The 26,396-nt window shown below is 46.4% G+C and overlaps 1 protein-coding gene across 1 annotated transcript in view; it reads left to right on the top strand.

Moving 5' to 3' along the window:
* The window catches only part of EPHB1 (EPH receptor B1), a 409,178-nt gene extending 393,205 nt beyond the window's left edge, over positions 1–15,973 (top strand). The window contains exons 13-16 of the mRNA XM_059663875.1: positions 1,734–1,883; positions 8,235–8,428; positions 10,989–11,144; positions 14,522–15,973. Of these exons, the coding sequence (XP_059519858.1) occupies positions 1,734–1,883; positions 8,235–8,428; positions 10,989–11,144; positions 14,522–14,630 (609 nt within the window). The 3' untranslated portion in view covers positions 14,631–15,973. The remainder of the gene's footprint in view (positions 1–1,733; positions 1,884–8,234; positions 8,429–10,988; positions 11,145–14,521) is intronic.
* Positions 15,974–26,396: the final 10,423 nt, after the last annotated feature.

The raw sequence follows: 26,396 nt of genomic DNA, 5'->3' as shown, positions 1-26,396 counted from the left end.
GCCGAAGCCCGAGGCTGAGGAGTGGGGAGCCAGGGAGCGGCAGGTTTCGTGTATTATGGAGGCGGAGTCCAGGCATCACAAAAGGGCCGTGGGAGTGAGATCCTGGTAGTCGCATGAAGCATCGAATTTGAGGAGCATATTTTTCTAGTGAATGATGTGTTTTGGAGGCCAGCCTCTCGAAGTGCCCCCACTTTACCCCTCTGAGTGGCATCGGTGACCTGCAGAGGGAGCCCTGCTCTCTGCTCACCTCCCTCACTTCCCCTTCGGAAACCATGCTTCCCCATCCTGCTGCCTGGCAGTCAGCACCTCTCTCACCTCCAGCACCTGCACCTGCACCTCTGCCGGGACTTCCCTCCTCTCCTCTCTTTGCCTGATTCATCTCTCCTCCTCCTCCAGGACTGAGGATAGTGAAGTAATAGTTAACGTGCATAGCACTTGCCCTCTACCCCAGGCCCATCCCAAGCACTGTATGGATGGTGACCCACTTAATCCTCAAAGCAACCTGACTATGTATGTAGGTGCAATCAGCACCCCCATATTGTCAATGAGAAACCGAGGCACAGAGAGGTTGGGTAACTTGTTCCAGGTTACACAGGCAGAATGGGGCAGTACTGGTATCCTCGCTTGACCAGAGGTTCCAGGAAACTGCCCCTCTGCCTGCTCCTGGCTACCGTTCCTGCCCCTCTTCTGTGTTAGGGAGTCTCCTCTGGTTCTCAGAACACCCTGTATCCCCCTCGGCCTCACCTTCATCACTTTTCATCTTGTTAACCATACATTTTAAGTGTCTGGTGCTTTGTGTCTGTCTCCCCATCCCCTGTGCAGCCTGAGGGCAGGGCCCTTGGCCGCTCATCTCTGGCAGCAGCTTCTCAGAAAGGGCCTGGCACAAAGCAGTGCTCATTGGCTAGTGATTGATGGGCCGCATGAATGGGTATCATCTCTTCAGTAAACACAATAGGCCAAGGTCTGGCAGACAAACCGAGGGCCAAGCAGAGAACCATGTCGGAACTTTGAGGGTGGAGTTGCTGGCAAGGAGGAGGAGACGTGAACCTCGGACACATAAACCTAGGGCCTGGGGTAGAAGGCAAGTGCTATGCACGTAGGTGGGCCCTTTAGCAAAGTGGACCTCCAGCCTCTGATGCCGACTCCCACACAGGGCAGGGAAGACAGCAGGCGTCTACAGGGACCTCGGCTCAGGGTTGTCTGCAGGCTGCAGAGCGAGAAAAACCTCACCTCCCTTTTTCGTTTGTTTTACTTCCTCCTGACCCAAATTTTGTGGCCCATCTAGTAAGTTGCATGTCGGATGGAATTTCATGTTGTAGTGCTCTCTCCTCCCACCCAACGGTGACATGAGAATCAGTATGCAGGGAATTAGGGGGCAAGCAAGTTTGAGTACCAGCCGTCACCTCACATGCGGTGCACCCACGCCTGCTGTGAGACCAGCAGAGGCCACGCATTTTGAACACATACGCTTCCCATAGGACTGAGAGTGTTACTGTTTGCAAAGCCTGCATGCCTCTGTTCTCTGTTTGCTCTCCCTATCACCTGCTTGAGCGCCTTGGGTGCAGTAACGGAGGCCTGCCCATGGGGCTCGGACTCTCCTGGCCGTCCTAATTCAGGACATATGAGAGTGGGGCAAAGAGTGGGAGAGTGGAAAGACATGTGTGCTGCTTATTTTCATCTGCCTTCAACTGAAAACCCGATGTTTGGGTTGACCAGGCTTTTCCTTCTTCCAGGGAGGGAAGATCCCCGTGAGATGGACGGCCCCGGAGGCCATCGCCTACCGCAAGTTCACGTCTGCCAGTGACGTCTGGAGCTACGGGATTGTCATGTGGGAAGTCATGTCATTTGGAGAGAGACCCTACTGGGATATGTCCAACCAAGACGTAAGTGTCAGCAGCACCTGATTGCTACAGACCTCCATCCAAGGGATCCCACAGGCAGTGGCAGCCAAGCCCTCCTAACTGTTCTCAGCTCCAGATCATAACCTGAACTGGAGGCATTCAGGGCGGGGGATCCAGGGACCTCTTTGCACCAATGTTTGAAGCAAAGAGCCCATCATGTAGGTGTGAAGGCCCAATGATCCCAAACCACGTAAAGGTGCCCAGGCCAACCTAGGAGACAGTGGCTGGTTCTCATGGCTGTGGACCATGAATAGATCAGACCCACAACAAAGCAGGAACGTCTACTGTGCTTCAAAGCACCCAGCCTGTGTTCTCCTTTCACCATGGGAGGTAGAGGGGAAGCAGCTCTGCCTCTGAGGCCCTCACCTCTCAGCTTCAGAGAATCCATTTTTCCTGAGAATCCATTCTGCTAGGAGCCCGTGTCACCTATCAGTGAAGGAGGAACTGAGCACGCTTCCCAGAGCTGGTCAGATTCAGACAGGCATCGGGAGTGGGTCCTGTCTGTGTGAAGGTCATCCCTTGGGCTGCCCTCAAGGGACAAGGTTGGGAAGGAAAGAGGAGGGTCATCTGAGATGCTTTAGGTAGAGACATTGGGGGTGGTCCAGATGGGAGCCTTTGCTCCACAATTACTAAAAGTTTGGAAACCTTTTGAGGATGATTCACTTTGATAGAAAACAGTAATCTAAAGTCCTACCCAGATTTCCACACTGTCTGTGACCCTGGGCTATACCCAGGACCCACTCCCCCTTTGCATTTTTTTTAAATATATTTTTTTAATTTTTTTATAGAGAGGAAGGGAGAGGGATAGAGAGTTAGAAACATCAGTGAGAGAGAAACATTGATCAGCTGCCTCCTGCACACCCCCTACTGGGGATGTGCCCAAAACCAAGGTACATGCCCTTGACTGGAATCGAACCTGGGACCCTTCAGTCCACAGGCTGATGCTCTATCCACTGAGCCACACCCAAACCGGTCAGGGCCCCCTTTGCATTTTGAGTGCATATGCTTCCCTTAGAAGTGAAAGGATCACTGTTTGTAAAGCCTGCATACCTCTGTTCTCTGCTTGCTCTCCCTATCACCCAGGGTTGGGGTGTGAGGAGGCAGTTATCTTCCTCAACTCACCAGCAAAAAAAGTCAGGGTTGTTCTCAATTCAGGTAACCAGATGGGGCACCCAGCCCCACCTGGAGCACCTCTGTGGGTGGGTGGGCTCTGGGGCTGGTAAAATGAGAGGCCTGCACTCAGCCAGCCCTCTATCCAGCAGAGCCTCAGAGCCAGGGCAGGTTGCGGTGAAGACTGGGAGCCCAGGAAACATTATCCAGTGAGACCAAAGAGGAGTTGGGTGCTGCTATGACCGTGCTCCCCACTCCCATGGGTAGAGTAGCTTCAGCCCAGAGCCAGTGACATGGCTGCATCCTTAACCAGGTCCCAGTGCCAACCATGTGTGGCATCTGGGCCCTCTATTATCTGTGATTATCCACGCTTCGCCTCTGCTCCTGCAGCATGTCGAATCAGTAAGTATCAGAATTAATGCCGAGGCTGCTTCATGGAATCAGTTGCACCCCAGTTTCCCCCACGACATCAGCTAGATGAATAATAAGTGTTAGCCAGAAAAAGCAGACCCATTTTGTCCTGCCCAGTGACGTTAATCCGATTAAGAACAATTCAGCACACATAGAATGGATTATGAAACTATCTGACAGGCAAGATTTGACATTCAAGATATTCTCAGCAAATGCACTCACCTATGCTGAAAACAAATGGAATTTCTGATATTAGACTTCCAGAATTTCCAAATCATTTATTCAACAAACACTCATTGCATGCTAAGTGTGACAAAGCATTGTGTTTGCCGTTCTATTCGGGGGGGGGGGGGGGCGCGTTGGCACATACATAGATAGGGTTGGGGGGACATTTGGGTGGGGAAGCTTCCCATATATTTGACGCTTGAGCTGGCCTCAAAGGGAATAAGGACATCTGCAAAGTAACCGTTTATTCTAATTTTGTTGTATTTCTCCGGAAAAAAAAGCTCCTAAGCATTGTCCCAAGTGCCATTCTGCTCTCTGTGGAAGGTGGGAGGTGACCTGTGCCCATTCAGAAAACATCTTAGGCCTGCGAGGGAGCCAGGAGGGGCTCCCAGCAATTTGGCTGCAGCCCCACTCATCAGAAACCACCGAGGTGGTGGCAGTAACAGATTTTCCAGATGACAATTGAAGGGCTTTAAGAAAGAGAATTGCAGAGGCAAGTCGGAGTGCTGGTAATTGGGCTTCCGGAGCCCAGGAAGGTCTTTGAACATGTACAGAGAGTTTGTCAGCCAGAGAGGGAACTTGGAAGTTCTGCTGCTTGGATCTGATTGACAGAGATAATGAGAGTGGCAGTGTCTGTGGAGAGAAGCTGCTGTTTTATTGAAACATCAGAGCTTACCTTAACCCCTTCTGCCCTGGTTCCTCCACTACCCTGAGCTCCTCCACTTCTCTCTCCAGGTACCGCCCACTGCCCAACTCACTTATGGGAAATGCACATCTGGGGGCAGTCTGGAGCCTCCACTGAGGACTCCAGGGCAGCGAAGGCTCTGCTCATTTCCCAGAGGAGTTGCCAGTCACTTCGGCAGGTGCCCACGGCGCCTGGGATCACACCACATACTCCTGTCCCCACCCAACCCCCAGACCTGCCACCTCTGGGTGTAGGCAAACAAAGGCAGCTGCTCTCCCCTCCCTGCCCCTTTAGCGCCTTGGCTTACACTGACCTGCAGGATGGCCCAAACCGTTGCTGCAGACCATTCAAAATGAGGCGCAGCCTGCTTAAGTGACAGCTGCCTAGACTGGTTCTCTCCTGGCCCACACCCTCACGCTCCTCCTCTCTAGAAACACCATCTGATCTCATTCTAATCTCCAATCTTTTCAGCATCCACTCATCTCATCCTCTTGTAGACCAAGGGGAGGAGCCCAGGACTCACTCCAGTTTCCAGTGTTGCTCAGTACTCTATGCCTCACTCCGGGGCCACGCTTTCCACACAATTCAAACGTGGTCACTGGTGTGAAGCCATCCAATGGCCAGGTGTTTCTATGTCTCCTCCCTGTTTCCACACCTGCTAGCGAGGCAGCTATGACAGAGATTGATCACAAAGCCCCATTAGAGGCCTGGACTTGATGTTTTAATTTTATTCTAAGTTACATGCACTCAGAAGATTTGGAAAACATCCAGATCCTTAAAATGGGAATCAAATTCTCCAAAGGCATAGCACTTCAATGAAAGATTCGAGGAGACAAATGCTATCCACACATGAGTTAATGACCTAGGGTAGTTTTTCTTTGGGGGTTGGAGGGTAAAGGCATTTTCTTTTTTGCCATAAGTACAAGAAGCATCAATGCTCCCAGAGTAATAACAATGTAATTATCTAGAAGAGCAAATGGAATCAAGTCACATTTTGCAAACATGAGCATAAAAGGGGGTTCACATGCCGTCTTTCTGGACCTCCCAATGTCTAGCAGCAGGTCAGTGACCCTCTTTGCAGAGATGACATCTACTGGGATGGGCCTGGCACAAAGCACGGCCTCCATGTAATACAGGGATCCTTTCTACTGCGGAGCTCCGTATACACCACCTCACTGAGTCATTTCATCTCTAACAACCCTTCCTGTGCAGTTTCAGGTCATGTGACTTTGCCAGGTGTCTGACACTAGTAAGAAACGGAACAAGGATTTGAACCCAGGCCTCCAAGGTCTGTGCCCTTAATCATATTGCCCTCCCCTCACCAACACAACACCTGCACCTGCTTTCCTGGCAGACCTGCAACGGCTCTTTGATTTCTTCTTAAAAAGAAAGAGCCCAACAGAGGAAACATAAAAGCAAAGGCCAGGACAGTCTTCCCAAAACCCCATGAGGTAGCCTGCAGAGGAGACAAGGGGAAAACAGCTAAGCTGCCTTCAGCCTGCAGCTCCGGCAGGAGAGTCAGTGCCTACGTGGGGTCCAGTCTCTCGATGCTCCACCAGGAGCGCTTGGCCGGCTGCTCACACCATGGAGCTGTGCCTCTGCACACGGGTCCTGACTCCACTGCTCCTTCCTTTTAAAGGCAGACGGGAGAGTAATCTTGTCAGTGTGGAAAATTAGGATTTGGGGCTCTGGCATGAAATAATTTGAGCAGAGATACCAGCTGTTTAAGGGAACATGAGCTGCCCTGAAGTGGATGATTTGGGGAGGGGGGTGGGGGGGGGACTAGCCTTGTGAGATGTTGAATTTAGAGACTAGCCCCTCCTGCTGTCCCCACCTAGCTTGTGCTTAGGCAACCCAGAGCTTGCGGGACGATTCCGTGGGGAATCCCACTGGCTCCACAGTGAGGAGGGCCTCTGTGACAGGGTCCCTCAATCTGGCTGCTGTCTGAAAGGAGCTGGCGAAGGGTGCTGGTGTCTGAGCCTGGCTGATGGGAACGCTGCCCGGCAGTTCATCCTCACGGACTACTTGGTTTAGCCCAGTACCCCTGCTTCTGGCTATGAGGACTTCAAACAGCTCCCAGGCCGAGGTTACAATGGCAGCCCCACGGAGGCCTGGGAAAAGTGGGCTTCAGGTTATCCAGGCACCAAATCAGACACTCCTGGGATTTAGTCCCAGCCCTATCATGCCATCAAGCTGCGTGCCCTCAAGCAACTCACCTCACCAGGTTTGCCTCCATTTCCTCCTGGGGAAAATGGGGCTACAGTGACTTCTTATGAAGATGCCAGGTAATTCAATTGACAGTAGTTTGGCAAAGAAAAATTTGGTGGTGATGAAACATAATTTAAAAGTGAATGTTCCCATTTAAAAAAAAAAAAGTAAATGTTTCCAATCACTAAATTTTATGTAGTGATAATATTGGCATGGTTTATATGCTTGTTTGTTTTCTGCCATATTGAATACAAGGAAAAATACACCTTGATTATGTCTAATGACTTCAGGTTATCATATTATCTCATGCCCCATCTCATGTCTGATAGATACACTATGCATAAAATTTGTAAAAATAGAAACTGATTGACAATATTCACTTTCTGACCAATTCACATCCCCAAGCATAATCAGTCAAAATGAACCTGACATTATTTAGAGGCAAAAACACATGAAAATCACTGAACCCCAAATTATTTCCTTTGTTGTTTAAGATGCTTTAACTGTTTATTTTAATATAAAATCAATGCATAATTATTACAGAAAATAACAAGCAAAAAGAAAAGCACAAAGAGCACTCATGTTGCTATCTGCCCAGAGGCAACCACCATTAACTCTGTGGTATATATCTTTCCAAGGTCTTTTCTATGCGTGTGTATAATTATTGTTTTTTTGTTTGGTTTTAGTTTTTTACAAAAGCAAGATTATGCCATGTCTGCAGTTATGCAGCCTGTTCTTTTGCCTAATATTATACTAAGAGTATATTTCCATTTAAATAGGTACATTTTTGCAACATCACTGGAAGGCCTGCATTGAATTCCAGACTTTCCATTGTGTTATATCATAATAAATCCGTAGGTGTAGCACTGGGTCATTTACAATTATTTTTTTTTTCTATTACAAAAAGCACAGGCCAGACACAATTGATTTAAATGAATTGGAATTAAGAAGTAAAGGGTGAAAAACAATTACTATAACCTGAACAACAGACAAAAGTACATGAAGATCCTAAAACCTTTACAAAATTATCCTCTGGAGTCTGCAAAACCTGATTGGAGATATTGATTGTGGACCACCTTGTTAATTGACCATTTTTATTGTCCTGAACCAATTTGTTTAACCAAATCCTTCAACCCAATCCCAGTTGCTGCCTCTTGAAAATGAAGGCAAATGATCAGAAAGCCCCTTGCATGGAGTCAGGGCTCCATCAAGTCCTGATTCCTTCCTTCCAGTTCTTTGCTTAACAGTGAAAGGAAGAGGCCACCACAAGTTTTGGTGGTGTCTGTTATAAATAGTGGGTTTACTGGGTTTCCCATGTGCCATTGTTTCATTTGCCCTGGCGCCACTAGCTGCCAGCAAGGCAGAATTGGGTCAGTATCCTCTTAAAAAGAGAAGTTCATGCCAATTAACCAGATTATTCTTCAATAAACAGTTACCGAGATCTAGTGTGCATCTGGCTCAGCACTGGTGCTAGGGATACAAAGGGACAATTAAGATGTGGTCCCAGCTTTCTAGGAGCCCACAGTCTAGGGAGAAAAGCCAAGTACACATCACATCTTATTATGGTAGGAAGTACATGAGCATAGAATGAGGGCACCTGGGTCAGGCAGGCTCCATCCTTGGGGGTTAATTTGTGAATGACTGGCTGATGGCTCATCACCCAATCATACCTGTTCTCATGTGTGTCCCTGCAGGTCATCAATGCCATTGAGCAGGACTACCGGCTGCCCCCGCCCATGGACTGCCCAGCTGCTCTACACCAGCTCATGCTGGACTGTTGGCAGAAGGACCGTAATAGCCGGCCCCGCTTTGCTGAGATTGTCAACACCCTGGACAAGATGATCCGGAACCCAGCAAGTCTCAAGACTGTGGCAACCATCACCGCCGTGTGAGTCTAGGGGTTACTAGGTGTGCGTGGTCAGGGGCAAGGCCAGTAGCAACACTGCTAGCCTTTTGGTCCATTAAGAGCAAAGGTAGGGTGATTGAGCTTATCCACTAATCGGAGAAGTTCCAAAATTGTTCTCTCCCTTTTTCTCTTGGTTCTCTCTAAAATATTCCCTGCCTCCAGCATAGGCTAGACCTGTGGTCGGCAAACTGCGGTTCACGAGCCACATGCGGCTCTTTGGCCCCTTGAGTATGGCTCTTCCTAAGCCTTAGGAGTACCCTAATTAAGTTAATAACAATGTACCTACCTAGATAGTTTAAGTTTAAAAAATTTGGCTCTCAAAAGAAATTTCAATCGTTGTACTGTTGATATTTGGCTCTGTTGACTAATGAGTTTGCCGATCGACCATGGCTAGACCAAGCATGTCAGACTCAAAGGCTAACACGGGCCAAATAAGCAAGGTTTAAGTTTATGTGGGCCACAAAAAAAACAAAAGTTTCGATTTTCATAGGAACATAGGTTTATTTCGATAGAGACATGCTGAATACAAAGGGCTGAAATAAATGAGTAATCGTTAAGATAATAGAACATTTTAATAAAAATTAATATTTTCTCTTGAACATTAACTTACCAGACACTGAATAACTACACAAATTAATAAGCGTAATGCAAATAAACCTATTTTTATTGTTCTCTGAAAGTGAAATATTTCCTGTTGCGCACACCAAACAAGTCAGTACAAGACTAATGACATGGCAATCGGCTGCTAAAATATTCACTGCTAGTATTAGTGGAGAGAAATGGTGTGCCTGCGCGTAAGATGCGTAAGGGAAATGAATGCCACACGATTATAGTAATCAGTCATAATAACGAACATTGTAGTTCGTTATTAATAATTATGTATAACAGGATATTATAAAAATTAAGTCACAAAATTTTTATTAAAACGTTTCTTACATACCATTATACTGGCTGGGCCGCAAAAATATTCATTGTGGGCTGCGAGTTTGACATGCTTGCTGTGTAGACAGATGTTAAGAAACCTGTCTAGGTCCCTACCTCCCATTGGCTTTAGATGGGCTGGGCACTGGGTTCTCTAACAGTTGAGCATATCTGATCTGCTTGGTGTGAGGCCCCACTTCTGGGCCATCCTGTTTCCAGAAGGCATCCTTTCTGTTAACCATACCAGTCTGTTAGGCAGGTGGAGCTGCAGACCTGGAACCTTGGCCAACCTATTAGCAAGCAAAGGCCCTGATTGTGAGGGGACAAAGATACAAAGCAATGGGATTTGTTATGAGCAAATGAATAGAATAACTGCCAGCAACTATCAGTTGTACAATTTGCAGGGATAACTCATTTATTATTCCTTTTAACCAAAGTTCATTGAGTTAAGCACTGTGTCCATTGCTGGCACTACAGAATGACTAAGGTTGACATGGTCCCCGCCCTCGTGGAACTTTGAGTCATTTAAATAATCACCCAAAGATCAGTGTGGCAGGGAGGTAGGTGCCTGATGCTTGGAGAACATCTACCTTCCTCTGTTGTCAGGATGCATTAACAGAGTGAAAGGAATATGGGAGTAGAGGGGCCAGGGTACAGCATGTGCAAAGGCCCGAGGGTGGAAAGGACAGGGCTAGTGTGTAGAGTACAGTTTGTGAGGGGGCAGGTTGGTGGCTAATGCTGGTGAGGTGGGCGAGGGCCAGACACTCAGAGTCTTTAGGTCCTGCTAAGAATTCTGGGCTTGATTTTCAGATTAATGAGCATCACTTAAAGCAGAGGTCGCCAACTGGTGGTCCGTGAGGTCCGAAAGGTTGGCGACCACTGCCTTGGAGGGTTTGACTTGAATCAGGAACAGGTGAGGGTTATTGACATAATCACATCTGCATTTGTAAGAGAGAGCATCAGGCAACAGTGTGGAACTTAGGTTGAGGGGAACAAGCATGCACGAAGAAAGAGCACTACAGTAATCATGACAGAGAAGGTAGGGTCTTAAGTCAGGGGAATGGTGTGGAAAGAAGTGGATGAGTTTGAACAATTTTGAAGGTCAAATCTTTGACTTGGTAAAGGATTGGGCATTGGTGCTGAAGATGTGTCAAGAAGGCACCCTGGTTTCCAGATTGGGTACCTGGGTGTCTGCTTTGAGAATGTGCCAGGGAAGATCAGTGGTGGGCCCTTCTTTTCCATTTATTTCAATTAGCTGAGGACAAAACCAGAAAGCCAAATGTTAACAATAGATTTGGGGAGGTGGCAGTGAACTGTATATATTTTTAAAAGCTCTTAGATTTCAGTTTACAAGAGAGTCCTGAGCCTTCCCTTCCCTTTATACTGCATGCTGGTCAATCAGCCTGTCTGGGCTGACTGATGTGTGGCAGTGCCCAGAGGCAGAGGGACTAGCCACCTGGCCCTGAGAAGCCATGTCAACTCAGGAACCTGGAAGGAAGGGTCAGCACAGGGCTCCACTGTCAAGCATGTGCCGCCCCACGTGGAGTCTGCCATTGCCCGGAGCGTGGCTCTCCGCACACTGCTGCAGCTGTGAAGTCACCTGCTCCTCTCTGTCTCACAGGCCTTCCCAGCCCCTGCTAGACCGCTCTATCCCAGACTTCACGGCCTTTACCACCGTGGATGACTGGCTCAGTGCCATCAAAATGGTTCAGTACAGGGACAGCTTCCTCACCGCCGGCTTCACCTCCCTCCAGCTGGTCACCCAGATGACATCAGAGTAAGTGATGAGAATCGTCTCTGTCCAGTCTGTGGGTGGGGGTCAAGGTTCCTTCCCTGCCATTGTCCTTGGTACCAGTCCTAACTTCTGGCTTCAGCTCCAGATCTCCTCTCTGAATGGAACCAGGCCTGGTGGGGGCACACCTTGGAAAAAAAAGGAGGCAAGGCTGAAGGTGGGGTGGTGAGACTGAGATGGTTCTAGGCCCCAAATGAGAGTTATTCAGTCATTGCCATATGTTATTTACCTAATCACCAAGAGTCGCTCCTCCCTTTAAGTTTTTAAACTCAGCCTATCAAAGGGAGCATCCAGATGGAAAGAACACAGCCAGCCAGCACTTTACCAACATAGCAGGCAGAGGCACGGCCCTGACGCAGCAACAGCTGCAGATGTGGGGGGGCTTGTTCGTACCTACATAGCACTTGTAAATAAGCATACATTTCCACCCCCACAAATCACTAACCAGTCTGCAGCGCCCAAAGGACTCTGGAGGGATACAGAACCCAACATTATTCAGATAAAATGAGAGCCAGAAAGGGTCTTAAAGATCCATGCAGTCCATCATTTCACCAGGAATGTTCTGAGTAGCACCTGTTCTGGGAAATGCTAATAGGTTCTCCTTGGAAAAAAGGTCCCCCGGTCAAATAAATTTGGGAAATGCCGCACACTTTATCACTCTCTTGGCGATTCAGGACACATATTAGCACTGTAAAGGCCATGAGAAATCCTGAAATAAAGAAACCCATTTAAAATTATTCAACACCATGGAGCCACATTTTTGAGAGGCAGGGTTTGTGGAACTGTAGTTTGAGAAATATTTATGTAGTTCCACCCCTTTCATTCAGCAGGTTCAGAAAGTGGGTGAAATCAGTTCCTGAAGATTCTAGCTCATGAGTGGCAGAGCGGGCCTAATGCCTGTGTTCCTGACTGCCAGCTCCATATCCTTCTCCCAGTCCATCCCAGGGCCACAGCAGCACCCATACTTTGCTGCACACTAGAATCACCTGGGACTCTTTAAAGGGACTGATACCTGATATTGTAACTTCATTGGGATTTTAAAAACTGTCCAAGTGATTCTATAATGCAGTCAAGATTCTATAATGCACTGAACTAAAGTTGGTCTAAAGTCGGTCAAATTTTGAATACACACCCATGCACACACACACATAACCCAGAGGGGACCTCACTGGCTGCCCAGACTAAAACGTGTGCTGACAGCACTGGTTTTGGTGGTCTGTAACACACATTTTCCATGGTAGAGGATCGATCAGTCCACAAGCAGCTGGAAACATTTACTGATCACCTGTTTTGTGTTGGGCACAGAGGTCGTTGTGGGGCTACCCTCCTAGGGCAGGCCAGTGGCCGAGTCCCATGGGAGGGAGTGGTCACCTACGCCCAGCAATTGAGCCCCAGAGCGACGGCTTCTGAATACTCGGCCTCGGTCCCCCACTCCTGCTTTGCAGTCCATCTTCCTGGAGTCCAGCTCCACCTCTCTGAGGTTCATTCTTGCCAGAAATGATGGCCCCTCCACTTCCTCCAGGAAGGTGACTTGAATGAGCATCTAGTCTTGGATCCACTAAACTTCAGACTTCATTTTTTAAACCTGGGTTCATTTCCTGCTGATGCCTAAAAAAGATGGTCCCTGACATAATGAATTATTGTCAGACACCAAAAATAAAACAGAAGCATTGACTGGTGAAAAACCAGCTTCCCAATCTCACAGAATTAAAGTGGATGGCGCAGATGATTGGGGGCCTGGGTGCAGGGACCGAAGTGGGTGTTCATGAAGACGAGGCTACTCCTGCTTCCCCTAGATGAGAATGAGGGCAGTCATCACCTGATCACCTACAAACAGAAGGAATCAAGGGGAATGATTTCCCGAGTCCGAGAATAGCCACCATGAAAAGAACAAAGGAAAGTGAAACCTAAAATTAAGGAATTTAATTTAGTTCAGAGTAAAAATGTCCACACACTATTGCAGCAATTTAGTTTATCTTCTGGGAGATAGAAGATGGAAAAAGAATATGAGCAACTAAATAAATAGGTTGCGGGACAATTTGTGAATTTAAAATTCAAGTACACCTCCCAAACATGTTACATGTTTGCTAAAAAGACACGGGCAATTTAATCATCTAAACCTGCTGCAGCCTGTGGGGCACTGACCACCTGCTGAAAGGAGGGGGATCAGGAAAGCAGCGGCACAGTGGGTGGAGGTCCAGCACAGGGTCCTCCTCGGGGGTCAAGTGCCCAGTGTACAAAGTGAGCTGCTGTGCTGGAGACCCAGAGCTTTGGGGGGAGTACAGGTAGCACCTTAGAAGAGTTTGAGAGCAGCCCAGCAGGGTAGCTGAGGCCCAGTGGTCTTGAATTTGAACCCCAGCTCCCTGAATGCTCCCCCACTGTGTGATCTAGAGCATGTTACTTAACTTCTCTGAGCCATAGTTGCCTTGTCTATAAATATGTCTATAATAGTGCCCATCTCATTGGTTTGTGGCAAGTGGAATAGCACATGCAAAGCACTTGGCCTACTGCCTATTTCCTTCCCTACAGGATGCACAGGAGAAATGATTGCTCTTAAAGTATTATCATTGAATTTAAATGGTTTGTCGATTTTTACAAAATGCTTCCATAGGTATGAATGAGTTAGTATATGACACTTGAAAAGTACTCAAGCACTGTCATGTTATTATTATTAAGGAAAGAAGCATGGGTCTCCCCAAAGTCAAATATAAGCCATGAACTTGTTCATATTAAGACTCATAGCTCAAAGATTATTCCATACCAAATCCCTATCCTAAACATAGTCTTTGGATTCCTGCTTGGACAGATATTTGAAAGTTAAACCTTTGAGATCACCCTTCTTAAAAATGTATGATATTAAAATTCAAACAGAGGCACAAAATGGAAACTGGGAGGGGGGGGGATCAGAAAACCAAGCAAGCCCCACATCCTTTCAGTCACAGCAGGTGATCACTAATTTAGCCAGAAAGCCACAGAATACCTGAAGCCCCATACAACATGTGCTGGGGGTATTGAAAACAAAACAAAACAAAACAAAACAAAAAACAGAGGAAACTTCTAGTTTACCTAGAGTCATGGACACAATGAAGGGGCTGCTCCAGATCCTTCCAGGATTATCCAAATTGGAGGGAGCATTGGAGACAAGGTCTACTCCATGGAGAGAGTGAAGTTCAGTAAGGAAATATCCAGGTAGGCATTTGCTAAAGACTCTTAAACTTGGGATACTTGGATTTTAAACATTTTCACTTACTTACCCAACTTCTTGGATCTTCAACACTTTTATTTGCTTTCTATGATGGATTTTGATCTCTGAAAAGCTGCTGTAACATTAAAGTGCCTTCTTTTGTGTTTTCCCCTCCTAGAGACCTCCTGAGAATAGGGGTCACCTTGGCAGGTCACCAGAAGAAGATCCTGAACAGCATTCATTCTATGAGGGTCCAGATGAGTCAGTCACCAACGGCAATGGCATGAGAACTCTCATTTTCTGGGGGAAGGAGAGGAAGAAAAAGGACCAGACTCAAGGGGGAGCCAGAGGTTGAACACTGTGGAATGTTCTGGAGAGATTGGCTTCTCCATTGAGAAATGTGTCACATATGTGAAGAAAAAACTGGACCTGCTCCTCATAGTCAACCTTCATTTCTCAGTGACAGAAGCATGTTTATGATGCCGTGGGAAACGAAATAGATAATAAAAATATGAAGAGGTGATGTTCAGCAGAAGTGAAGATACAAGAATATGCATCAGGGTTTCAAGAGTGAACTCAGCTCCCCCCTCAGTGGGCTGGAGTCATCTGTCCACAGGAAGGAAGGGAAGGAGGTGGAGGGAAGAAACAGAGCAGCGTTCCATTTTCTTCCTCGCCAATGACATTCTTTTCTTTTCTCCTTCTGTACTCCTCCCCAAGAGTCCTCTCCCTTCTCCCACATCCATTTCCCTTTGCTCACGACTCATGTAGGGAAGTTTCTTCAAACCAACCCCAGCTCCTGAGTCTCCAGATGTCGTTCTGTCAGTTGCCAAAGGACTTTGCTGACCACTGCATGGGGGATCCGACCAATTCAATTAATGTCTTCATATTGAAGAAGAGATGTACCTTCAATTGAAAACCTTGTTTTTCTTTTGTTTGCATTTTCTGCAAAAAGGAAAAAGAAACCACAAATTGGAAAAGAAAAAAAAAGAAAACCTGTTTCCATGTGTGCATGAGCACACATATGTACGTCTGTGTTCTAAGATGACTGTGCTTGTTCGTAACAGATGCAAACAAAGATCTAGGAAGTCTTGGCCTGGAAAATTCGAAGGGGCAGGAACGTATTGTTGGTTTTGGTTTTCTGATTGGCCCAGGTGGCCTATTGGCTCAATGGGGAGAGGGTAGGAAGAAAAATAAAATGAAATTGGGGGAAAACTCTCAAGAGCTTGCAAATTCAGACAGGAAACAGGTGAGTGGTTTGAATTGGATGCAGTGTGGGCCATTCTAGAATGATACTGACTGATTAATTATTCTTGGTAACATCTGAAGAGAAGGAGAAGGAAAGTGTGTCTGGAGAATGTTCTTCCACATCCTGGAATCTGCAATTTAAGAGGTGGCAAGGGAGGAGTCTTCTTACCTTACCCATGGACTGGCTTAAGCCGTATGGCATCCGAGGAATGTTTCAAGTGTGTCTGTGTCTCTCTGCATTCCTTCTGTACCTCATTGTTCGATTCACTTTTGTAAATTCCACCTAACATTTAAATATTTTTAATTTCTCCTTTTACCTTAATCTCCTTGCTAATTTTATCTGTCTAATTAAAATGAGCAGAAGCATGTCTGGGTTTACATAGAATGGTGTCAGAGCATGTGTTCCTGGACCCCACGGGGTCTGTGCCCAAGTGATGGGAGAATCCTTAACAAACATTTTTCTTCCCCCTAATGGAAGGGAGGGTACACATCTGGATCCTGTGACTCCTGAGAAGCAGAATCTATTGAAATCAGTCTCAAGGTTGTGACCCAAAGGAAGAACCAAATAAATATGCAGCTCTGAAGTCTCAAACATGCACCTTTAAGAAGTCACTGGGAAATAAACATAAACAATCACCAGTAAGACATGATCAGCCCTGCTTTCAGTTCACACACTGCATTTGAGAAGTTCACATCCAGGCCAATTTAGGAAGAGCCACTAAAGACTATTGTGGTGTGTCTGGGCACATGCATTTGGAGGGGAGGGTTGTGAGGCAATTAAGAGGACTATAGTTCTCACGTAGGTTAATATATACTTAAGGTGAGATAAGCCTTCTTCCCTAGTTCTAGGTAACTTTGAACTTGGGGAGATCCTTACCTTCTGAAGCCCCTTTAAGGAGGCTCATAGGCCTAGGGGTACAGGTCCAAAGCAGGGCAGCCCCTTCTTAAAGCATCACCCTTGTGTTTAACCCCCAGGGGACAGGAGGAGATGGTCAAAACAGTCTCAGAAGATTCACATATGGTTGCAAGGGGTCCCCGATCCAGCCACATAGTGTGTAAAAAAGACAATTTCCCCTAAGTAATAGCTTGCCAATTCTATGCACAGTTTGCTAATTACCCCCAAAGACCTCAATCCGTGAAATGTCTTACAAGTCTAGGCAGTTCAACTAATCTACTCTCAATTTTCCACAGGAATGAATTTTAATTTATCACCAAATTTCTCAGGCAGCCTCCTCAACCCAAGATCCTCATTGAGCCTCCACTAATGCCAGCTCACCTCTGGCTGCAGACAAAGTAAGGTCAAGGTGAAGGTCATGCCACATCCTTTGGTTTCATTTCACCATAAAACCCCACAAAAGAGAGAAAGAACCCAAAGTGCACAAGGGGAAAGCATGAAGGGTTGGCAGAGCCAAGACCAGGGCCTCCAAGCATAGCTCTTAATGGGAGGGGCAGGACAAATCTCTTGACATCCCCCCAACACCCCCAGGTAGGTGCCAAGCACGGCTTCACATGCTAGGCTTCCCCAACCCCACACCCCAAAATATGGTGTGCATGTGAAGTCCTAGAAGATACTGTAGTGCCTCCAATTTTCAGATGAGAAAACTGAGAGACAGAGACCTTGCCTAGATCACACAGAAGCAGAGTCAGGCTTTGACTCAGGCAATCTGACTCCTTACCCTTAACCACTATCTCTGTGGGCCTCATACTTGAGCATGCATTAGCATCACCTGGAGGGTGTGTTAAAACACAGGTCGTGGAGCCCCACCCTCGGGTTTTCTGATTCAGTAGACCTGGAGTGGAAACCAAGAATGTGCACTTCTCACAGGTTGACAGGTGGTACTGCTGCTGTTGGTCCAGAGACCACACTTGAGAACCACTGCAGGACACTAACCTAGCTTCCTGGAATGAATGGCAATAGATGTTAAGTCCTGGACTCGGAATGATAGTCATTGAGGTTTTGAGCTACCCAGGAAGAGGGGAATGAATCCTCACACCCTTGGGAATGAAGGGATGGGAGAGGCTGGTCTAACAGAGCTATCTGTCCTCACTGGCCTTTTAGTGCCAGGAGACTTTACCCCTTCAAAAGAGCTCCCTAGGGAGAATGCTCACTGCTAATGAGACCCCCTTCCTCTGAATTTCACTACCACCTTATCATCTGGCAGAGGATTAATTCTGTCATATCCTTTCTTTTTTTAAAATATATTTTTAATTTCAGAGAGGAAGGGAGAGAGAGAGGGAGAGAAGTAGAAACATCAATAATGAGAATCATCAATCAGCTGCCTCCTGCATGCCCACTACTTGGGATTGAGAGTGCAACCTGGTCATGTGCCCTGACTGGGAATTGAACTGTAACTTCCTGGTTCATAGATCTACACTCAACCACTAAGCCACACCATCCAGGCTAAGTCATATCCTTTCTTAAAAATACACTTTTTACAGTGGTCAGTGGCCTATGCCCCTGTGAGCCAGGCTAAAGAGATGGAACCTACCACTGGGCTCACAGAGAGGAAGCCTTTGCCAGACATACCTATGGCCACCAAGATTCAGGTGGGTGGATAGTGCACAAGACACTCTGGGAGATGTTTAATTAATGTTCCTTGACCAGATGTTATGGGAATGGAGGCAATCTGTGGTAAAGTCTTAGAGATTATGAGCCACCTTTCTGTGCCCACCCCCACTGTAATACTTGAAGATAGGAATGAAAGGTAGAGAGTAAATGCATCTATAGAGCATATGTTTACTGTATCATCTGAAGATCACTGAAGCTCATAGATGCCAAATAGACACACAATACTAAAATCATATGCGTCCCCCACCTACCACCTCCCTTTCCGCTCTCCCCAAAGTTATGTGTAGAGCTAGGTCACTGACTTTCACAGAGGATAGCTGAAATCAAGTGAGGACTACAAATTATACTTGACCAGCATTTGTGAAGAGAACAGAAATCAGTGAGGACTGAAGAATAGAAGTCCAGGAATATTGAAGGACAGAAACAGTGAGACATCAGGCAAGAGGGTGACAGTCTACACAAGTGTTAGTTAAAAATGAAAGATTCTAACAGCTTCGTTTTGTTCTAAGAAGGTCTTTGAGGGCTAGCCCGGGAATCTTATTATTTCAGAAATAATAATGGCTCTGGCACCAATGGCCTAAGGGCATGATTGGGTCCCTGGTAAGTGAAACGGGGAAGGACAGCCATGATGGAGTACCAGCAGCCAACAGGTACCATGCGGTGTTCTCTATCACCAGGAAGAAGGCTAAACACTCGGCATTCATGGGGGGTGAGCTCAGCTTTCACCGAGAAGCCCTGCAGTTCACATGGTAGTGACAGGGTCATTTTCAAAAGTAGCCAGAGGTTTTGTATTGTCTAGGATGGGTTTGGGGGGGGGGGTGGTAGTAGTGGGAAATCGTTGAGGTCACAGAAAGGTTGTCAAAGGGGAAGAAGGTGGCTGGATCACATGGGAAGGTCATACAAGTTGATTGAGGTCTAATGGCAACTTTGTTCACCACCAGGGCATCTCTTGAGCCCAGCAATTTCCAAATGAAAACATGTGCACAGAGGTCTGAGAACAAACTCTCAGTCCCTCTCAGAGGGTACGAGCCCTGGTGGTGGTGATAGCAATGTGTTCTATAGACCTGCTTAAGGCTGGGTGGGATAGACACCTTCCAGCAGTGGTGGATGGACCTCCATCACACACCTGGGAGAAAAGGAGAGTCTTTCCCCCACCTCCCCTGGAGTGCCTCCTGGGCTGACCCTTTATCACAGGCCCTTAATGGGTTCCTGTGTTGCTGAAAGTCACAACTTGGCACACATAGCATTCCCAGCCAGAACGTTCCAGAGTCTCAGAGTGGGGGTGAACACAGGTCATGTCCTGTTCACCTCTACCCATCACCCAACATCCTAACACAGGGAAGCTGCTCGACACATATTTGGTGATTTAAATAAGTTTGAGTTGAAAAAGTTTAACATGTCATTATTTTACCTACTGAAGTCCATGACCTTAAATGGCATGCTTTTAAAGAAATTAATCCCTAGGTATTCCATTGGAATCTTTCTCACTTACTCTTTACTGCTATCAATTGTAAATTATTCTAATTTTAATTTTGTGAAGTTTAACGCACCCCTTTTTAACCCTGTCTGCATCTTTAATACGATGTCATAATCTTTCCCAGAGCACAGGCTGGGGAAAGCAACATCTCACCAAATGTCAGTCACTGTGAAAAGTCCCCAAGAAGCAATGAATGTGGCACTGTCTCTGGTATGATAGAGACAAATCAGAAGGGCAGTGACAGGCAGTGCCATTCTTCTGAGAGCAGAAACACTCCTACTAGGGTGACATCAGCTGGGCAGGACAGACAGGCAGAACTTCCCTGGCAGGGAAACTTCATTGTCTTTTGCCATTATCTGGACCCCGAGACTTCTTTCCAAGAGTCATTTTACCTTTATAACTCCCCCTACTCCACGATTTCCTATAGCCACCCATTCTCCAGAAGAAAAAGTTGGAGAAAACAGAACAAAATTATGGGGGAATAAGCCACTTCCCAGGTCCTGAGATACTGAGTCCAGGCTGTTCTCCTAAAAGAGGGGGGTGGTCTCTTCACCCCAAGAAAACTTTGATTTCTGTTTCTTGTCTTTAAATTCATGTTTGCATGTAGCTCTGAAAAGGACTTTCTGACACAGACTATGATGATAAGTCCAGTTTCTGTCTTTATAGCAGAATTCAACTCTGTACATAACTTCAACAGAGAAATAAACAGGGTTATGGTGTCACAGAGGAGGGCACTGCTATTGAATAGGGAGCCAAAGAAGGCATCTCTGAGGGGGTATCTACCAAACGGGAACCCGATGAGTGAAAAGTTTTATCAGATTAGGAAGGTGAGATGTTAGTGGTGGGACTAGTGTTGTAGGTGGAGGGGACAGCATGTACAAAGGTTCAAAAGCCACAGAGCAGATGGCATGTTTGTGAGGTCATAGACTGTTCAGCAGAGCTGAAGAATGGAGTGCTGGATGTGGGTGCCAGGCTGGGGGTAGTTGGTAGGGGCTAGCTCATGAAGGGTCTTTAGAGCATAAGGAAGCTCGGTACTATTTGGAATGCAATTGGTGGAAAGTGAGTTGAAGCAAGGAAATCACTCTGGCCACAAAATGCAAAATGGAGTGGAGTTGCCAGACTCAATTCTTGGAGACTAGTTAGGAAGCCGGTGCAATAATGTGGGCAAAAGATGGTGGTGACTTGGGTGAGGGTGTGAAGTAGCAGTGAGGATGGAGGTAAGCAGACTGATTGAATAAATATGAGCGAGATCAGATCAGCAGGAGGTGGAGGTGGGTTTGCTGCTGGAGGAGATGGATGGAGGAATCAAGGATGACTCCCCAAGTTTCTGCTTTGGGCAACTGAGTGTATTTTGATACCCTTTATTGAAATAAGGGATATAAAAGGAAGAAGAAATTGGGAACAATAATAGGAACTGGAGTGGCCCATGGATCACTGAATACAGGGGTCCATAATTGAGCAGAGAGACTTGGGCTGATGATATAGATTTGGGTGTCATGCTTTCTCTTGACTGTAACTAAAACCACAGGAGTGGAAGAATTTACTGCAGGAGAATGTGAGAATGGAAACACACGGGGGCCCGCATGGGACCCTGAAAAAACAGCAATATTTAAAAGGTGTCTAGGGAAACAAAGGCTCACAGATTGGTCAGGATAGAGCCATTGCAGGGGATGGAGAAAATCCAGGAGCAGGCAGTGGTAGTGGAGCCAAAGGAAACCTTTCTGAAAGGGAACAGTGGTCCCAGGGCCCAGTGTTGCCAGGGAGGGCTAATATGAGGTGAAGATTGAAAACTGCCCATGGTTTAGCCACAGGAGGTCTCAGGTGACTTTGGTAAGGACAGTTTCAGCAGAGAGGTGGTGGCAGAAGACACTGGATGGAATGAAGAAAGAGAGGACATTATCTTTCAAGAAGCTGGACTTTGAAGGGGAGAAGAAAAATAAGGATGGAGCTGGAGGAGGCTCCTTTTGGTCATTGTTATTTTGCTGTGTTTTAGTGGGAAAGACTTGAGTGTGTTTAAAAGCTAATCAAAAAGAATCCGTGAAGAAAAAAAAAAGGATAACGATTGAGAGGGTCAAGCCCACACAGAAGGGAGTACAGCAGGAGGGATGGTGCAGCTTAAAGTGCAGCCTTGCTAATTGGGTTTGGAGGATGAATGAAATGAGGAATGATGTGAGTTCCTAGCAGAACTCCAGCTAACTTTCCCATTTCCTCACAATCTAATCACTTAGTTTCTGCAGCCTCTTATGCAGACAGTCGAAGAGCTGTGACTGAACCCATGGGCCTTGCCATCACGATGCTAGAGTGACAAAGCCAGCACGCCCATTTTTCATCAAATAGATGAGTGGGTAGTGAGAGAATCTGTTGAGAAACAAATATGAAGCATCACAAGCTCATTTCCTACTCAGAATCCCTCTGTAGCTGCCCAACCCCAACGGGAAAAAGTCCAAATTCCTGATCACAAAAGGAATGCTCATGCCCACCTCACCAGCCAAACTTCCCACCAGACAACACCTGCTGCCTGCATAGGCCCTTTCCACCTGTTTCTGTACTCATGGCTGTCCCTGTGGGAGGATCCCCTCCACTCCCCAGCTCATGAGCCCATCAGGCCCCAGTTCAATGTCACAGGTTATGGGTGGCCCAGTCTACAGTCAGTCACCTCCTCTATCTCCTAAACAATTGTCCTTACTGCCCTCATATTCCACCCTGTAGTCTGTGAGCTCCATATATCATATTCATCTGTATCTCCAGCACCCAGTACAGGGTCCACACATACTAGTAATAACTGTTAATGGGAAGAAGGCATGACCAGGCCAAGGGAGCTTAAGTCCAGAAGGGAGGAACATACTGGGAGAGTTGGAATCAAGAAATAGATAACCCCTGGGAATAAGATAAGAGAGCCTCAGCCACAGAGGAGGGAAGTTGTACCAGGGGGAGAGGTTGATCTAGGATGGTAATGAGAGGCCACCTGCACTAGTGGTCACCATGGCATGTTGGAGTCACCACTGCAAAGTCCAGAGGAAGTTCATGGACACCCTAGTGAGTGGACAGGCCCAACAACAAGATCAACCAAGCAAGCAGTTGTATTGGGAACTAGAGTAGGGACATGAGGAGAAGAGACTGGTAACAGCAAAGCAAGACTCCACTCATCCATTCAGCCAATATGCATGAGGCTGCTGCTGGGCCAGGAAAGCAGGTCAGACAGAGAGGAACCCTGGCTTTCCCACTCATTTGATGTATGTTTGGGCAGCTAAGCAACCTCCTCAACTGCTGCTTTCCCAGCACTCACACAAGACAGAAACAACTTAACTGAGTGGAGAGCTAGGGCAGTTCTAGAGCAGTGATGGCGAACCTTTTGAGCTCGGCGTGTCAGCATTTTGAAAAACCCTAACTTAACTCTGGTGCCGTGTCACATATAGAAATTTTTTGATATTTGCAACCATAGTAAAACAAAGACTTACATTTTTGATATTTATTTTATATATTTAAATGCCATTTAACAAAGAAAAATCAACCAAAAAAATGAGTTCGTATGTCACCTCTGGCACGCGTGTCATAGGTTCGCCATCACTGTTCTAGAGGATGTTTACTACTATGGGACACGACCCTCATTGTGCACAGCAATCGTTACCTGTTCAGATGCTGTGGCATCTGTTGAATAAGCAGGTGGGCGGCTAAGTGTCAGCTTGGGGCTCTAGCTGCCTATGTCAGGGGCTTGGGCAGGAAATAAAAACCTCAAAAATGTCCGCTATCTAAGCTATATGGACAGAACACACTGCTTATAAATCTGAGCAGTTAGCTCACCTTTTGCTGAATCGCTGTGGTTCCATGTTCACTCTCTGAGTCCCCCACCCCATGCTAGAGCAACAGGGCTGGATGACAGCCCAGACCTGCTCCCCCAGCACCCACTGGGAAAGGTCAGGACCCAGGAGGCAGAGATTACATGTGCTCACCTCTGAAAACCAGCGGGCTTTGGCATGCCAACTGGGCTTTCCTTTTTTGATCACAGACATCTTGGGGATCTCTAACCATAGCCAAGAGATTTTCAGAGGCAGATAAGCTGATTAGGGCTCCCATACCAGGTTTCATCTAAGAGTGAGAGCTGGAAGTGTTCTACATGTAGAATTTAAAGTGAGTCTTTCTAACAGTTAATTAGAGGAAGTGCTCCTGGGGTGGGGGTTGGAAATATGATCACTTGAGAAGTTCTCAAAAATAATCATCACAAATTCAATGATATAATTGGCAATAGCAATTGCTACTTTTATTTTATTTTTTTGAGCACTTGCTATGAGCCAGGCACGCTAAGTACTTATACAACTGGTATTATACCCTTTTTGAAAATGAATTAGCTAGTAAGGCTCAGAGAAGCCCAGGTTAACGAGTTAGAATTCTAAACCAGGTTATTTGTCTAAAGTGTATTCTCTGATTTACCAAATATACTGCCGTTTGAGCTAGGTGTCTTCTAGGGATTCCTACTGTCCATTCCCGTCCTGTCACACAGCACAGATGACTCTTACACCTGAGGCTTTGTGTCTGTAAAATGAGGGTGGTATTATCTACTCCACAAAGTTTGTGTGAGGGTGAAATGAGGGGCTACATAAATCACATAGCCTCATTCCTGGTTCTCAAGGAGACTCAGTAAGTGCTGACTGGCATCAGCTAGTTTATTTTATTTCTAGGGATTTGGGAACATGGCCTAAAAATAGAAAGCAAATCAGTGCCTGAGGTTTGTTGTAAGAAGTCTTCTTGCCTTCTAATAAAGGTCAATCCTTAACCTCTGTGGATTTGAGGTTTTGTGAACTTCACAGTTGTGTGTATATCTGTCATCTTAATCATTTCTGCCCTTCACCTTGCATGTTTGCAGAGACTGGAATCGAGCTATGCCTTGCTCCTAGGCGGGTTCCAAGGCTGGCTGTCATATTGGAGTAGTGGTTGCATTCTGGAAACTTCTTCAATATGCTGCACAGGCACATTGCTTGCTTGCTTGCTTTCACAGACTAGGAGCCTGTCCTTCCTGGTGCTAAGCCAAGTCTCCCCTTTGAATTCAAGACCAGTTTCTGAGCCTATCAGTCACTAAGAGCTTCCTTCAGTTAATAACTGTTCAGAAATTTTCTTGTGACTGAAAAGCCTTCCTTAGGGATCAACCTACTGGGTTTCCAAGAGCGCCCGAGGGTACTATCAGTGGGCAAGAGGGTTTTAGGATGTGTGTGTCCAAATTACATATATCGTAATAGTTATACATTTTAATGTAGAATAGAGAAAAATATATCCAGCACGTAAAATGCATACATAATTTCACAGGTATTATGAAGTCTCCTCTTAAAATAAATTTATTCAAGTAAAATCATGTCTTGGTTTTAAGAAAAAATAGTAACTAAAGAAGAGTAAAATTCATATGTGGATATGGCAAAAAAAATCATGAAGGAGATAATTGAAAACCAGAAGTCTGGAAACCTATGAATCTGTCTCACTTTTCTTTGCACTTCCCAACTCCTGCTGTGGCACTCACTGTCCCCATGGTTTGGCCATCCCCCTCCACCCCCTCTCCTGTCCTGTTGTTGCAGCTAGACCAATGCCCTGGAACACCACCTCCTTTCACCTGGCTGCTTCCTGGCCATCCTGTGAGCCTCAGCTGCACTTGAAGGCATTCCCAAGTCCTCTCTACAGGTCAGCTGCTTCTCCCCTGAGGCCCCTCAGCTCCCTGTTCTTCTCACCATCATGATGTTCACTCTCTGTATTGTAATGGTCTGTTGATGGGTCTGTATCCCACTCTCCCAGCCTGGGAGCTTTGCCAAGTTGGAGAGCATGTCTTATTCATGGCTGAATCTGTAAGCCTGTGGCACAGTCATCACACAATACATCTGTTGAATAAGTGAACTAATCATTGCATCCATGTACCTTTGCCATCTCTTGCCTTCAATCGAAGAGCCCAAAGGACCAACAACACTCATTGATTACATTGATTCTTCGTGAAGTTACTGCACCCCAGGCTCAAGGTTGGGCCACATTTACTACAATTCTTTACAACCGTGTTTATATCACCCTGCTCACATGGTTTTATTTGTGCTTTTGCTAAAGGAAAATGCAGCAGCTGAGCAGGGCACCTGGTGATGGGTCTCCCTGCAGAACAGAGCAGATGGCACCAAGCCTTGCATCCACTTTGCCCAGTGGAGCAAGGGTTCCTTACCTATTGGTGACCTCCAGCCTTACTCACAATCGGATACTTTCCAAATGCAAAGTGCCTACTGCAACTTTGAAAGATACTCTCTCTGACATCCAATTTAACAATTAACAATTTTTTTATTGTTTTCCCCCACCAGGGGCTCAGCTCCTGCTGGGATGTTTCACAGAGAAGGCAGTGTGCCAAGCATTAACTTGTCTGGCCCAGGGGGCATAACTGTACAGCTGATTTCATTTGAATGAACATCATTCCTTTGGTCTTATTTCCAAACTGTCATATGGTGCTGAAATTTAGTTAACTCCTTGTGTTCTGGGTCCTGCCACCAGCTGCAGAGCAAGAAAATCTAGCATATCTTCCAAACTTTGGTACAGCAGATCTAATCCAGGGGATGTCAAAAATGTTCTGTAAAGAGCCAGATGGTAAATATTTTAGACTTGGGGACCATATGGTTTCTGTTGCAACTATGCAACTCTGCCATTGAGGGTGAAAATAGTCATAGATGACATATAGGTGACTGGGTGTGGCTCTGTTCCTATTAAACTTTCTTGACAAAGGTAGGTGAAGGGCTGCATAATTTGGCGAGC

Source organism: Myotis daubentonii, chromosome 14, assembly GCF_963259705.1.
Source record: "Myotis daubentonii chromosome 14, mMyoDau2.1, whole genome shotgun sequence".
NCBI lineage: Eukaryota > Metazoa > Chordata > Mammalia > Chiroptera > Vespertilionidae > Myotis > Myotis daubentonii.
This window is presented reverse-complemented; position numbering and strand designations above follow the sequence as displayed.